General features: G+C 39.0%; 2 protein-coding genes across 3 annotated transcripts; both read left to right on the forward strand.

Annotated features, from left to right (window-relative positions):
• Nucleotides 1–1782: 1782 nt before the first annotated feature.
• On the forward strand, nucleotides 1783–8910 carry asb15b (ankyrin repeat and SOCS box containing 15b; the record flags this gene model as incomplete). Its single annotated transcript, XM_084407572.1, has 9 exons — nucleotides 1783–1946; nucleotides 2026–2081; nucleotides 2171–2302; nucleotides 3032–3190; nucleotides 3902–4147; nucleotides 5275–5446; nucleotides 6923–7484; nucleotides 8503–8656; nucleotides 8741–8910. Exons 1-9 carry the CDS (start codon nucleotides 1843–1845, stop codon nucleotides 8908–8910), a joined length of 1755 nt encoding a protein of 584 aa, XP_084263698.1. The 5' UTR covers nucleotides 1783–1842.
• A 260-nt stretch (nucleotides 8911–9170) lies between these two features.
• On the forward strand, nucleotides 9171–15445 carry lmod2b (leiomodin 2 (cardiac) b). Of its 2 annotated transcripts, XM_084406555.1 has the most exons (4): nucleotides 9171–10819; nucleotides 12173–12355; nucleotides 12398–13579; nucleotides 15415–15445. In XM_084406555.1, exons 1-4 carry the CDS (start codon nucleotides 10541–10543, stop codon nucleotides 15439–15441), a joined length of 1671 nt encoding a protein of 556 aa, XP_084262681.1. In that variant the 5' UTR covers nucleotides 9171–10540; the 3' UTR covers nucleotides 15442–15445. The 2 variants fall into 2 exon arrangements, with proteins under 2 accessions (XP_084262681.1, XP_084262680.1); XM_084406554.1 differs by having other exon boundaries at nucleotides 12173–13579.
• Nucleotides 15446–16471: the final 1026 nt, after the last annotated feature.

A 16471-nucleotide genomic window follows, 5' to 3' on the forward strand; every position in this document is an offset into this window, starting at 1 on the left:
TTATTATACATAGTGGAAAACTTGATGGTGATGCTAGCACCCAAATGCGTCAGAGTCTACAAGCACAATATATGAAAATGTCATGATTAGGCTAGAATTCCACCTTTACATAAAACCGTTGCATTTGAATTTAAGAAGATAATGTGGTATAATCTAGCCTTGGTGCTCCGAATTTGTAGAGGCTAGTGTATGGAAGTTGTTTGATTAATTTCTTGTCTCTCATGCACTGCCGTGGAAAGAAATTACCACAGAGAAAAGGTCTATAGTCAAGCTGCTTCAAAGTTTATTGTTCAGCTGTCAGATTATATGCATTTGCAGAAAGGTGGTTTATCCTTTATCATCATCATTATCGTCATGACATTTGACGAAAGACGTTAATAAAACAATAGTTACAATATAAGACCATCAATAAGGGTATTAAATAGTTAAATTAAATAAGGTCTTATTAGAATCATATTCCACCACACACTTTAAGTTACACCTTGGTTCCCTCTAGTGCTGCCCTGAAGTGAAGTGCCAGTTTTCCATCCGCCCACTACAGATAATGCAGATGACATCTCAATGTAATTAAGCAGCACATTTTCCATCCCATAAACAAACTAAAAAAGGCAAGATGTTATCCTTTGAGCCACAGAGTTCGTAATGTCATATCAGTGTTTATTTCACTTCAGTTTAACTACAGCAACAATTTCAAACAGCAGATTCAAATTCAGAACTCCAAGATTAGTTTGGCAGGTTTTATTTCCTAAGACAGGGAGTTTTTTTTATATGATAAACTATTCACCTAAACTAGACTAAAGTAAGTCTGGTCCATTATTTATGAAGATCCAGACTTTAAAGCTCTAGTTGGGATTCGAACCAAGAACTCACTGACTGGCAAGCGATGAATGAGGTTCGAGTTTGTTCAGTTCGGTTGATTTCTTTTTTAGTTTAGCGACAACATAAATAAAGAAAAATACTATTTAATATAAACAAGAGTGGGATTCGAACTCAGGACTCCATGATTGAAATGTAACGGAGCGAATCCATTCCATAAGATGATTTCAGTGGCTTCTTACATATTTTGGTGACACTTTTCAATAAGGTTCATTAGTTAACATGAACTAAGAATGAACAATACTTTTTCAGCATTTATTAATCTCAGTTCATATTAATTCCAACATTTACTAATATGTAATTAAAATCGAAGGTTGTATTTGTTTACATTAACTGTGAACTAACATGAACAAACAATGAACAGCTGGATTTTTATTAACTAACATTAACAAAGATTAATACATGCTGTAACAAATGCATTGCTCATTGTTAGTCCACGTTAGTTAACTAATGTTAACTAATGAACCTTATTGTAAAGTGTTACCTATATTCTTTATGTCATGTCCCAGAACTATTAACACACATGAACAATAACAAACAAAAAAACAAACAAACATGTGTATGAAAACACAGCTACACATCATGAAATAATTCTCATTCAGGTAATGTGTATTTATATCAGACATGTGCAGTTTTTAATACATTTTATGTCTTCTGTCTAGGCTTAAGAAAGCAAACTAAACACTGTGTTTGTGTGGGAACTCAAAGCCTAGTCGTGTCAAAGTGACCCGCATTCTCAAAGTGTCTAGAGAAAGCAGGTCAGGACTAAATATATCCTTCAGGACATGCAACAACAAACTCAGTCTGAGTCTCGCAGCGCTGCGTGGTGAATGACATTTCTTCTGATTATCGTATTATCATAAACTTTCAGAACAGAGTTGGACCAAAATTCATGCGAGTTTTATAGTCCACCTGCATGACTGAAGTTCTCTGAAGTTTGTTCGTGTGTCTGACCTCTGAAACACGATGGACTACATGGAACAAATGGATGACGATCCGCTCATTGAGTTTGCTATTCAAATGAGCCTCCAAGATGCTTGCAGTTTGTCTGTTTTGAATGAACCACTAAGGTACAGTACGCACAAACATCTTCCATGCTCAGCATTTATTAATTAACATATTCCAAACATATTTAATTGTCTCATGCAGCACTTTAGAATCAGCCAGTGATGAAAACCTCAAGATTTTATCTGCTATATATCAAGGTACTTCATATGTGTGGCCTTTTATCTGATCATCAATGCTCTGATTAGGCAATGGCTTGATATTCCGCATGTGCCGTAATATTATCCAGGTGATGTGTTGGCATTAAGGAAACTGCACAAGTACAGCGATGCCTTTAAGGAAAGAGACAGCAGAGGTTGGCTTCCGATGCACAGAGCGTCTGTCCAGCCGGATGCCCATGTGTTGGACCTCGTCCTTCTGGGTGAGCAGATGCAATGTGTCTGTGTTAAAGGGTTAGTTCACCCAAAAATGAAAATTTCCCCATGATTTACTCACCCTCAAGCCATCCTAGGTGTACATGACATTCTTCTTTCAGACGAATACAAAATCGGAGTTATATTAAAAAATGCGAAGCGATGCGTTCGTGTAAGAAAAATATCCATATTTAAAACTTTATCGACAAAAATAACTGTCTTCCGGCAGACGGTCTACGCATCGATTTACGGCGAAAGAGTAACACTTGACCTTGACGCACGATGTAATGACGAACGCAGATGCGCAGAGGATAGAGCAAAACAAAACACCGGTCACAAATTAAAAGTCTAAAACAAGAATTTTTAAAGAGAAATGTGGGAGGAGCTTGAGTTTGTTGCCCACATCCTGTTTGTTTGAATCGCGAAAAGCGTCAAAACTTTCGCTACTCCTACGTCATACATGCGTCACAAGTTACTCTTTTGGTGTAAGTCGACTTATGTAGGCCGTCTGCTAGTTATTTTAGTCGATAAAGTTTTAAATATGGATATTTTTCTCACACAAACGCATCGCTTCACTTCAGAAGGCCTTTATTAACCCCCCAGAGCAGTGTGGAGCACTTTTATCACGGATAGATGCTCTTTCACATTTTTGGGTGAACTATCCCTTTAAAGTACAAACAATTATTGTGATAAGCTAATAAAGCAGTGGTACCTCTATATACACGTGTCCTGGACAGCCTCCTATGAGCTGAGCATGGAGGAGCTGACGGCCGATGGAGACACCGCTCTGACTCTGGCTTCTCAAGCGGGACGTGTGGAGAACGTGAAGGTTCTTCTCCAACACGGAGCATCTCCACACAACACGAACAGCAAGAATGAGACTCCACTTCTCCTGGGTAACAGCAAAAGAGACATCAAATAAGTCACGCTCTTTAACAAGCAATTAGGCAGATATCATTTTAGACTACATTAATTAAAAATCAATTTCACTTTACCAAGTGAAGAAATTTAAGAATTTTAAATTTCACCCCAAATCCAAACAACAACAAAATTGACATTAACAAAACCAATGCATTGTATTTTTTGCATTGTAAACATTATTTTCATGACAATTAAGCACCTTTTCTTAAATGTAATGTTATTCCCAATGTATTCTATCTATCTATCTATCTATCTATCTATCTATCTATCTATCTATCTATCTATCTATCTATCTATCTATTCATCTATCCATCTACCTATCCATTCATATCCATCTATCTATCTATCCATGTACCTATCCATCCATCTACCTATCTATCCATCTATCCCTCTATCTATCTATACATTACAGTAGACTACTGAGAATTGGGATAAATGGTTACCTCAAAAATAATGTCACTGCAAAAAAAGTTCCTAAAATATTAAATAAATATAATGAAACTTTATAACATATCAATAATAGGATAAGATAAACTAGTCTTCACATTAGTCTCACAGGCTTTTGCAAGAAAGTGTACTGTGGATTTTGTACATTTGTGCATTTTGAACACGTGGCATAACGTGGCTGTTTCTGCTTTTGCATTAGTTACTCCTTATGGATCATAATCCCAAGTTTCCCTTTGCAGCCGTGAGGTCAAACTCTTATGATATGGTTCATGCACTCATAACGGGAGGAGCCGTCGTGGAGCAGGTGTGTTTGAAGAAGTGGACGGTTATGCATGAGGCAGCGAAGGTGGGCTGCGAGGACATCCTGATGCTGTTGCTGAGACACGGGGGGGAGGTGATGGGACGGGACGGGCACGGGGTCACACCGCTGGGCGTCGCTGCAGAGTACGGGCATCCCCAGATACTGGCAATCCTCATCCAACATGGTGAGTCTGACCACGAATCAACTCCACATCCGTCCCTGAAGTGCTAGGCTTACTGAAATGATAAAGAGCATTAATTAATTAGACTTAAATGTTACTTACAGCTGATTCAACAAATTAATCATCATCCAGTGAATTATCATTTCATTGGTGTGCAAACTTAGCAATAGTGTTGCCTCACTTAGTAAATTAGTTACAGCTAAAAAAATCTGTAAATTTTGGTTCACTATATTTTAGATTTTCAATGCATGAGTGAACTGTCCGAATGAATCTTATTTTGCAAAATGACTCACTCTCTTGATTAGTTCAAAAGAGTGATTCATTCGCAAATCTGGCATAGCTAATTCTGATTCCAAACAACAGCGGACAGAAAACATACATGACATGATTGCTGAGAAGATTATTTTATCAGTAATATTTTTTAGTAAAAAAGGGTCTCACAAATGTATAAAACAGTGGGTTACACTTTATTCTACAGTACATGTACTTACAGTGTAGTTACATAAGAAAGTACTGGTAATATAAGGTTAGATTAAGGTGTTGGTTCAGGGTTAGTACCTAATTATGACCAAGTTATTATAATTGCTATAATAAGTACATGTACACGTGGAACAGGACTGTAAAATAAAGTGCAGTGACACTTTATTTTACAGTGTCCTTTTACATGTACTAACCATAGTAATAACAACTAACCCCTTAACCAAATCCTAATTCTATCCTAACCTATAAGTACATGTTGTTAATTAATATTACTCAGTACTTAAAAATATAATTACACTGTAACAATGACACCTTAAAATAAAGGGTTACACTTTATTTTAAGGTGTCATTGTTACAGTGTGATTATACATTTAAATACAGAGTAATATTAAGCAACTACATGTACTTTCTACAGGGTTAGGGTATGATTAGGATTTGGTTGAGGGATAGTTGCATGTAATTATGCATAATTTACTGTTAATACTATGGTAAGTACATATGTAACAAGGACACTGTAAAATAAAGTGCTACCTAGTTAAACAATATGTTTTTTGCAGTGATTCAATAATTTCTCTTATCATGCAGAGACAACAATAAGGCATATGCAGATTGATTCCCCCTGAAATGAATGCATTTGCCTTCTCCTCTAGGGGGCGACGCCACCACACAAGCTTCAAACGGAGACAGTGTGTTATATGACGCCGCAGGCTCTGGGAACCTGGACTGCATTAATCTGCTCTTACAACACGGTGCCAGTCCTAATGTAGCCAGTCTTTGCTCTCAACTGCCAATTCACCGTGCAGCCTATGAAGGGCACTACCTGTGAGAGCATGTCGAATCAATCTCACAAACTTCAACATGTCTGCCATGATAAAAAACTTTGTGTGTGTCTCCAGGGTTTGAAATGAACTTTTTCACTCACCGGCCAATTTGGCTACAAAATGTTTAAGTTACCGGCCATTCAGAACTTCTACTAGCCAAAAAAAAAAGGAGGGAAAAAAAGAAGAAGAAATAAGCCTATATATGAAGAGTTCAGATGCAAAAGCCTCTGAAATTTTCGTCTAGAATGATCATTTTTATCAAGCTCGTATATTTAAGTTAAATAATTTCACTTAAATGGCATTGAAAATGACCTATTAATTGTCATTTAAGTGAAATAACTGACCTTAAATATACAAGCTTGATAAAAATGATCATTCTAGACGAAAATTTCAGATGGCACTTACAGGCTTTTGCATCTGAACTCTTCATATACAGACCCTTTCCAAAAAATTAGAATAGCATGGAAAAGTTTATTTCTTTCCATAATTCCATTCAAAACTTTAAACTTCCATAGATTATAGATTCAGGGCCCACAACTTAAACGATTTCAAGTATTTAGTTGTTTATTTGTACATAATTTGGGCTTCCAGCTCATAAAACCCACGAAAACAGGATTGCAAAAAATTTGAATATTACATGAAATCACACAGTAATTACACAGTGATACCATGGTCATTGAACCAGGTTTTGGTTGTTTTGGCAGTGTGGGCAGGTGCAAATCCTGCTGTAAAATGAAGGAAGCATGAAGTGCTCTGGAAATGTCCTGGTAGACGGCTGCGCTGACTCTGGATGTAATAAAGCGCAGTGGACCAAAGTCCTCTTTTCTGATGAGAGCAAATTTTGCATCTCATTTGGAAACCAAGGTCCCAGAGTCTGGAGGAAGAATGGAGAGGCACACAATCCAAGATGCTTGAAGTCCAGTGTAAAGTTTCCACAGTCTGTGTTGGTCATCGGCTGGTGTTGGTCCACTGTGCTGTCCACTCAACGCAGCCGTCTACCAGGACATCTTCAGAGCGCTTCATGCTTCCTTCAGCAGACAAGCTTTATGGAGATGCTTCCTTCATTTTCCAGCAGGATTTGCACCTGCCCATCCTCTTTCATCCTCATCAACAAAAATGTGTTTTAGGTGGACAGATCAATACAGTACAAAGAACAACCAAATGCTTTTTAATCTTTGCTTTTGCTTCAATGCAAATGAACAAGCGCACCGTTATTTGTTGCATAGTGTTGTATGTTCAAGCAAGCCAGATATGACCAGATTCTGCGCAATACACTGCATTTAATATATCATGATGACCCACGGGTTGAGTATTTGCGCTAAATCTGCGCAGATTTGGCTTACGCGAACCTTCCCAGCAAAGTGAATAACATCGGTAGCTAACACACCAAATTGGCTAGTGATTTGACACCCGATTTGATTTTTACCCGCGGTTGGTGGGTGTTAACTTCAAACCCTGTGTCTCTTTAAACTGGCAGGGCTTTGAGGACCTTCATTCCCATCACCACTAGCAGGGCCATTCGTCTGTCTGGCATGAGTCCGGTTCATTCTGCGGCGGACGGAGGCCACGCTGACTGTCTCGAGCTGCTCATCCAAAACAACTTTGACGTCAACTCAATCTTAGGCTGCCATATTTCAGAAAACTACGGTGACATGAGGAAGACCCCACTGTACTTCGCCATCTGTAATGGAGACGTCACCTGCACTGAGATGCTTCTGAAAGCAGGAGCCAAACCGGACCTGGACCCTCTGCGCGGTCTTCTGGTGGCGGTCAGAGCTGGGAAACACGAGCTGGTGCGACTGCTTCTCGCTTATGGCGCGAACGTCAACTGCGTCTTCTCTCTCGTCAATGACACTGTATTTCCCACGGCGCTGCAATACTGCCTCAAAGATGAAATGATGCTGCGTCTGCTCCTCAACAATGGTTACAATGCAGAAAGCTGCTTCGAGTGTCATCATGACAGCCCTGTAATGACATACACATGGAGAGAGTTTCACAGCCGGACGTGCCAAACCAAGACCGTCACAAACAAAGTGACTGTAAGCATCATATTCGGGGGCTGGAAAGCAATGGATACACTAAACAAATGCACCACTTATGCATGCATCAAAACCTGCGTCTTGCTCACTAACCACCTGAAAACCAGCTAATCCAGACGCTACTTGTGCTGGTAAAGCCATTTAAAACACCTCACATCTGCGAATATTAGGTTTATAATAGAATGCATTGCTGCAATTAATTTTGCACTGTTACTTAAAAGGAAAAAAGATGTTGATGTTCATTTTATTGTGATCAATGCAGCAATAGGTTGCAATTTATCACACTTGGCATGTTTGGTTGGATTAAAACGAACTAGTGCGGTTCATTTTAATAAGTGTGAAAGCTGCCATCCGAACTCTGGTGCACCAAACAAGCGGACCGAGACCGTACCGCGGAAAAGATGAGTCTCGATCCACTTCCAAACAAACTCTGGTGCGGTTCGAATAAAATATAAAAGCAAGACGTAATGAACACATGTAAATGAACCAAAAACAAGACATGACGTCACAAGATGCGACCAAAATAACATCATATGTAGGCTACGCACATACAGCGAGCGCATTTAGCCCAGAACACATCATTGTTCCGGATGTTTGGTAAGTTACGTCGTGAAATATACATCATAAAAGCAGACCAATCAGGCTGCGAATGTATCCCTTTGCCTTTAGGTTCGGTGTTAAAATGCCAATGTGAATGCTAAGCAGACCAGGACAAAATGGGTGTTTTTGGTCCGGACCAAACGAACCGAACTAAGTGTGAACACACATAGTCATATCAAGAGCAAAGTGACTGTAAGCATCATATTTGGGGTCTAGAAACCAATGATCTGGATTCACTAAAATAGCACTATGTCAGCATGCATTGTTTGATTTTTTTTTAAAGAGATGTGCATTATTGCATCTTATTGTGATCACTGCAACAAGAGGTTGCAATTCATCCTTAGTGAATTGCCCTAAAAATATGAAATTTCTGTATTTACATGTGGCCTAATTATGCACTCTGTCCTGTGTTTTCAAGTTTTGCGAGTTCATTAGCGTGTCGTGGATGGCGCACTTGGCTGGGAAGGTGGTGCAAACACTCCTGGATTACGTGAATCACGTGCACATCTGCTCTAAACTGCAATGCATTCTGGAGAAACAGGAGGAGTGTCCCAACATCTGCGACTCCCTCAGTAAGACTTCTGTTCACCATTCACGTCGTTCCAAACCTATATGAAACAAAAGATAACCATTTTTTAATGTGTGTTTGGTGCTAGGGAACCCACAGCCTCTGAAACACCAGGCCAGGTTGGTTATCAGGAGACATATGACACTGAGACGACTGAATGACCCAGAGTTCATGAGCACCGTTACTTTCCCCCCGACACTGAAGAACTTCCTGCTCTACAAAGAATATGATGTCTATGGGCGAATGGATGAACACTAGATATAGTATATATATATATATATATATATATATATATATATATATATATATATATATATATATATGTATTTTATTCCAATTTGTTTTACTTATTGTTTTGAAACAAACTGATATCATTGTGATTGTATCATTTCATTGCTCACAAAAGATGAGAGCATGTGCAGGTCAAATTTCAACCTGAAACCATAATAATAAATAAATATAGTAATGAGAATGTGTTTGATTTTACAATTAATTTTTTTTTTTTTTTTTTTAATGGTCCTAACTCCTAATTATAGGCATAATTTATTTTATGCAAAATATGCACCTTTGTTTTTGGAGTGAAACTTGACCTGGACATGATTTACTCTAAATAGGCAGAGAGTAAATATGTGCAACGTTAAATACATCACTTACTCTGGAAACAGTTTGACGGTAACTGACATTGGATTTTTATCACATGCATAAAAATTGCATTATTTTTCTTAAACCATAATTTCAAATTTCATCAACATTCATACTAGCCCTAATCCAAAAACACTGAGGATTTTACGGAAGCTGTTGTTGCTAGAGATCCTTGTTATCGGAGCAACAACATTCCTGCGCTGTCAACGCCGGTCGGCGGCTCCAGAGATGCAGCAGACGTTGTGTTCCTGTCACAAACACAGATCTTAGCCTTTCGATGATGTTCGGATCCTACGGGACAACAAACAGCTTATCTGAGCGTTCACACTCAGTCCAAATCTGATCATTACACACACACACACACACACAGGGCTTATGAACGGCCTTCAAAATCCATTCATATCTACACCTTATTAACCTTTAGCCTCTTTCCAGATTCACTACTTTTTAGTCAAGCTGAGGATTTAATAGTATGACGTATGCTGTGATGAATGCAATAATAAAGCAAATTTTAATCCTGATTATATGACATCAAAAGCGAGACAAACCCAGTAAAAGGCTAAGAGAGAAGAGGATTTTTTTTTAAATCCTCACAATGGTTCATGCCAGGCTGATAACAGTTCTTGGGATAATCTGCCCCTCACTATTAGCCTGTGACGTGTTACTTTAGCTTGACGTGGTTTTTTTGGCACATATGAAAAAGCTAAAAACACTAGAGTATTCTGGGTAGTCCAATTCAAAACTGAGGATATCAACAACACACAAATGGTACCTTATAATGGTCAAATTGAGCATAATTAGGCCACAGTAATTCATTGATTTCATTTAACGCAGAACCATTCAGAATAGGTTTTACTCCTTTAAGTGTTTCAAATTCAAGTACGCTGGAAAAAACGACTCGCTATTATAAGGACATTGCCATTTCTCTCTAAGCCATCTCCTCAGAGTCTATCTGCTTATTTTGGACATGAACAATGCAGTTAGCATTTACTGACTGTGGCCATGTTGTGAGCTCACATGCTTTTTCCAGCTCTGTCTGATTGACTCCTACCTCCCAAAAAAGCAACGACATCATGGGCTGGGGCTTTGTTTAAGACCCCTCCAGCTGCCCACCACAGCAGACGAGCGCTCACTCTCAATAGCACCACTCATACCATCCCAGGTCCCAGACCACTCGAAAGATCTGATGTCCCAATACTGAGACAAAACCAGGACTTTCAGACTTCAAACAGACTAACAAGAGGCCATGAGTACATTTGGCTACCGACGGGAACTGAGTAAGTACGAGGATTTGGATGAAGATGAGTTGCTGGCCTCGTTGACTGCTGAGGAACTACAGGAGCTGGAGAAGGAGTTGGCCGATATTGACCCAGACGACAATCTTCCCATCGGACTGCGACAGAGAGATCAGACAGCCAAGACTCCCACTGGAACATTCAGCAGGGAAGCTCTGATGAAATACTGGGAAAATGAGACACGGAAACTGTTGGAGGAGGAGAGGATCGGCTCCACAAGCCCTAGAGAGGTCAGTGATCCACAACCTCAAACACTAACAGGGCTTGTCACCCTCAAAAGGCACAAATTTGTACCTTATTTATCCCTAAAGGGTACATTTTGGTACCTTAGTGTAGTAATATGCACCCTTAAGGTTGTAAAATGTACTATATTATAGCGGTGTAACGGTACACAGACGTCACGGTTCGGTACGTACCTCGGTTTTGGGGTCACGGTTCGATACGAGTTTGGTACATTTTACCATGCATCAATCTAAATGTAAATGTTTGATTAACATACACCAATGCTACAATTTTCAATATGTCATAATTTCTAAACAAACAAGTATTCATTACTTCAGTGAGCTCATTGTTTCTGCCTTAAATGATTACATTGTTTAAATTAATACATTTTTAGCTAACTGTGAATTTGTATATGTACATTTCTGAAATACATAACTAAGACAGTTACCTCTGATAACAGATAACTCTAAATGTTATACTATATGTGGACTATAAAGCTGCTTTGAAATGATGTTTACTGTGAAAAGCGCTATACAAATAAATGTGAATTGAATTGAATTAACGTTTGATTCGCCTACGATGCCATTTTCTTTGCGCGTGAGAGTTGATTAACATGCGGTGACAATGGCGTATGCACAAAGTTCAATATTACACTTTTTCACAAGGTCACGGAAAGATGAGCGAGAAGGAGAAAAAGTGGCATCTACATCGGAGCCTACTTCACCTTTCCATGAGGAGACAGCCCATTACACGCACAATAAAAAAACAACAACATTGTGCTTTTTGTAAAAAAAAAAAAAAAAAAAAACAAAAAAACAGGATACCCTTTTTTTCCTGTAACGGTTTTCTTTCCGTGAAGTCTTTGGAGCGCGGCACAAACCCTTGTTTTGGGTTGGTGCATAGATCGTCTCTTCTTCTTCTGCTCTTTTCCCTGTTTCCCAGTTAGCAAACAGTGTTGCATTACCGCATGCGCCCCCTTCAGGATTAGAGTGTGATTCGCATGTGACTGACTGTATTCGGCGTCTGACTGTATGCACTGAAACGTGACGTCCGGTAAACCCTAACCCTTACACTTTAGGGGGAAATAAAGAAGTGTACAAAGTAACAAGCCTAATCCTTGTATCCCTAATTTTTGCATTTTTGCATGAGAGTGTTGGGTAGAAAGTAAAGGATGCTATATTTAAGGATTTTGATCTGAATTGTTGAATAGCAGTCGCCATTTGGCAAAGATTTGATCAAATAGCCCCAAAAATGTACATGTCTCTATAATCCGGGAAAAGGAATGATTTGAAAGGGGAAGGGACACCATGGGTCTGCAACCAGGACCAATGCTTTTCTAAAAATGACTTTTTCAATTCCAGAAAGACGAAGACGGCAGAGAAGAGGATGAAGGTTTAACTGAGAGTGACACTGAAGAATCTGGGGATGAAAAAGACGAGGCTGACGAAAATGAGAAAGATGCACAGAAATATCGGGATGATGAAGAGGAACAGGAAGAGGAGGAAAGTGAACCGGATGAACCAGTGACAGAAGAAGAGGAGGAGGTGGAAGAAGAAGAAGAGGAGGAAGAGGATGAGGAGGAGGAGGTGGAAGAAGAAAATGAAGACAACAGTCCTAAAATAGCACAGTCACAAGATTGCACTACACAACCACAGCAGTGTTGGTCTTCCAATGGTCAGTCCAATCACATGGCAGAGCCTGAAAGACGACACTCTCCACTGATAGGCGAAACAAAAGTCCAAGTTCAGGAGCCGAGTCGCATGTCAGGAAACCCCACTGTGGTGGACGAGGTTCTGGAAAAGATCCTCAACAATGACCCAGATACCACCGAAGTCAACCTCAACAACATTGACAATATCTCCCAAGACACTCTTATGAGATTTGCAGAGGCCTTACGATCTAACACACACGTACGTTTCTTCAGTCTTGCCAACACACACGCAGATGACCAGGTGGCTTTTGCCATTGCCAAGATGCTGAGAGAAAACAGCAACATCACGAATCTTAACATTGAATCCAACTTTATTACAGGGAAGGGTATCATGGCACTAGTGCAAGCCCTCACCCGAAACAGTAAACTTACAGAAATGCGATTTCACAACCAACGGCACATTTGTGGAGGTCAGGTGGAAATGGAGATTGTGAAGTTGCTGAGGGAGAATACCACTCTGTTAAAGTTGGGATACCAGTTCGATCTTCCAGGCCCTCGTATAAGCATGACGACCATTCTCACCCGCAACCAAGACTTCCGAAGACAGAAGAGAATGCAGGAGATGCGTCAACAGCAAGGAGTTGCAGCGACTCCCACAAACCCAAGAACGGTTGCGCTTCAGAAGAGCACGACCAACTCTTCTCCTTACGGCTCTCCTCGGACTTCACCATGGTCATCTCCAAAGCTACCACACATTGACATGGCAAAGAAGAACGCTCCTCCACCACCACCACCACCTCCTCCTCCACCACCACCTCCACCCAAAGCCTCAATCCCAGAAAAGAAATCTCCCTCCAGAATGATCGCAGAGGTCATCAAACAGCAAGAGAAGACCTCCAAGAAGCAGCATGGGCCCACCAAATCCAAATCCAAATCCAAAAAGGGCAAAAATGGCACTGCAAAGCAAACAGAGACTAACAGCATATTAAAGGAACTGAAGAACGCACTGAGACCCATCAATGACAGAGAGAACTCCAGACCGTCCACACCTCTACGCTGCGCTCATGATCAACTCATGGACGCCATCAAAGGAAGCAGCATCAAAAATCTCAGAAGGGTGAGTATCTCCCAAAACATAGTGAGCTTTCTTGTTGTCTTCTTAGGCAGCATCCGAGCTGAAAGGGAACCTCAAATGACTGATTTGTAAAACTCTATACAGGCAGTTATGCCAAATACAAAGGTCTTATTTAAGAAAGTACTCCCTTTAAGCCCAAACAACTCTCGTGAGCATACCTGTCATTGTTGCCACACCTGCTTATAACAGGTGACGTGTCGCAATCCAAACTATATTAGATGCATTCTTTAAAAGAATATGTCACCATTACTGTCGCTGGGGGGGGACCAACGTTTTTGTTTATTTAGGGGTGTTTTATTTATTTATAGGAATTAAATAAGGTAACACTTTATTTTAAGGTGATGTAGTTACATTTTACTTAAATACTGAGTAATATTAATTAACTTAATTAGCATGTACTTTAAAATTGCTGTTAGGGTTTGGTTTAGGGTAAGTAACTTGTAATTACTTGTATGATTAGGATTTGGTTGAGGGTTAGTTGCATGTAATTATGCATAATTTACTGTTATTACTATAGCAAGTACATGTAGTACCATGTAACTACGTCACCTTAAAATAAAGTGTATGAATATGCACATTCATTCTCCTTGTCTCGTGAAATTCTGTAATGAATGACATGAATCACGTACGTAGGCTAAATGATAGGATATTTTCAATTCAAAACGGCAAAATTTCATAAAAAAAAGTTGAGTAGTTTGCATCACTGGATATTACGGTCAACATTTCTATTGTAGGCCTAAAATATTAAATGTTTAGCTATTTACAACTTATCACACACTCTTTCACTGTTGCTTTGGAATTCACACTCATTTCAGTGAACAGTTAGATCAGCCTTCTTTGATTTGATTGGCCATTTCAAACATTTTGACATTGACGTGCGCTGTAGACTGTAAAAAATGTTAGACCGCTGAGGAAAACCAGCCTAATTTTTTTTTTTTTTTTTGCCAACCTAACAAAAACAGAACGGTGCCTAATGAGTGAAACATCAAGAATATTAAATATTGGGGGGACAATTTGGACATATTTCTAATTATTGGGGCGGACTTCTATCCCTCTCAGTGTCTATGGTGGTTACAGCCCAGACAAGACATAAGAATAAATGTGGTGAAATGAACAAAATGGCAGAGAACGAAACTCAAGAGTACTTCTGTTCACGCGGCAGTGGAAAACTCGGTGTTATCCCCAGACAAGCACCCTGACCTCACAAATTCCTCACACTTAGTGCTGCTATGAATAGAAACCATTTTACCCGTCTCGATAAGAAGGCAGTTGCCTTGGTGCTGTGGACAGAAGAATGAAAAATAGAATGCTTTACTTGGTTTTGTTATTGATTGAATATAAGGGCTGGGCAACAATTAATCGCGATTTATCGCATTCAAAATAAAAGTTTGTGTTTACATAATATATGTGTGTGTACTGTATATAATTATTTCGTATATATAAATACACACACATGCCTGTATATATTTAATAAAAATGTGTTTTAAAATATTTATATATAAATTATGTATAAATATATATAGGCTACACTTTAAGAAATATTTGCATCTATATACTGTGTATATATATTTATACATAATTTATATATAAATATTTTATAACACCACATTTTTCTTAAATATATACAGGCATGTGTGTGTATTTATATATACAAAATAATTATACACAGTACACACACATATATATTATGTAAACACAAACTTTTATTTTGGATGTAATTAATCGTTGCCCAGCACTAAATATAATAAACAAGGTCATGGTAATCTAATTGAGCTGTGAACAAATTTGGACGGATCTGACCTTTTGATTCTTCGCAGGTGGAGGTTCCTCAGTATCTTCAGTAACCAGGCTTTAAGACAGAAGAGGACAGCAGGTGTAAGGCCTCCTGAGCATCATCTGCGAACACAGACACTGTGTGCTTTTCTGTTTCATGTTTAAAATAACAGGGTTTTCTGTATTGAGAATGACCTGGATATTTGCACTGTATTTTTATTTATTTATCACTTTTAGTCATTGAGGCAGTTTGTGCTGTTGTTGTGATTGTACTTTCATGAAAAAAAAAATCGACTTTGCCTTGTTAATGTTTTTTTAACATGATTCATGTCTGTATAAAATGTAAATATCTGACTTGGTTTAAAAGGATCAAAAATCATCAATTCAATAATTGACTAAAATAGTAAAAGCGTCGTTATTTCTGCAAGCAGAACTAACCAAAACAGTAGCAAAGGTCAGAAGACTAGCCTTCCGTAAGCAAACGCAGGGCCAGAATTTCTTTGCTGGAACGGGGGAGTATTGGTTGTATGAATATCACAGTCTCTTAATCCGGACCTTGTATGTTTGTGTATTTTGGAAAAGTTCCCGGGGACTAAATCCACTCCGCAGCTGTTCACCGTGAACAGAGAAATGTTTTTAGCAGCAGTGAAGGAACATATCTGAAAGACACATACTTTCCCACAGAAGAATCATTAAAGGATTAGTTCACCAAAAATGAAAATCCTGTCATTATTACTCACCCTGATGTCCTTCCAAACCTGTACAGTTTTGAAGCATCAAAGTGGTAGTTGCGTAGACGGTCAATGGAGGGACAGAAAGCTCTCAGATTTCATCAAAAAAGATCTTCATTTGTGTTCCGAAAATGAAAATTTGGAATGACATGTGGAGGAGTAATTTCATTTTTGGGTGAACAATCCCTTTAATCAACTTCTAACTTAATTTCCATGCATATCACAGCATGCAACAGACATTTAAAGCATGGCTAACTTCTGATGACATGAGACCACAGGGGAAAAAAATAAAAGCTGCTGAACAGGTTATGAAGGACGCACAGAAAATATTAAAACACTTTCACTCCAATTTTGTCTGCTTGGAGAACAC

The sequence above is a fragment of the Rutilus rutilus genome (genome assembly GCF_951802725.1).
Source record: "Rutilus rutilus genome assembly, chromosome: 4".
NCBI lineage: Eukaryota > Metazoa > Chordata > Actinopteri > Cypriniformes > Leuciscidae > Rutilus > Rutilus rutilus.

Bases quoted from the DNA above. Each gene is read 5' to 3' on its own strand.
- lmod2b (XM_084406554.1), top strand. From the start codon at position 10,541: ATGAGTACATTTGGCTACCGACGGGAACTGAGTAAGTACGAGGATTTG. The intron at 10,820-12,172 runs GTCAGTGATCCA...TTTCAATTCCAG, and splicing joins GCTCCACAAGCCCTAGAGAG to AAAGACGAAGACGGCAGAGA. The intron at 13,580-15,414 runs GTGAGTATCTCC...GATTCTTCGCAG, and splicing joins GCATCAAAAATCTCAGAAGG to GTGGAGGTTCCTCAGTATCT.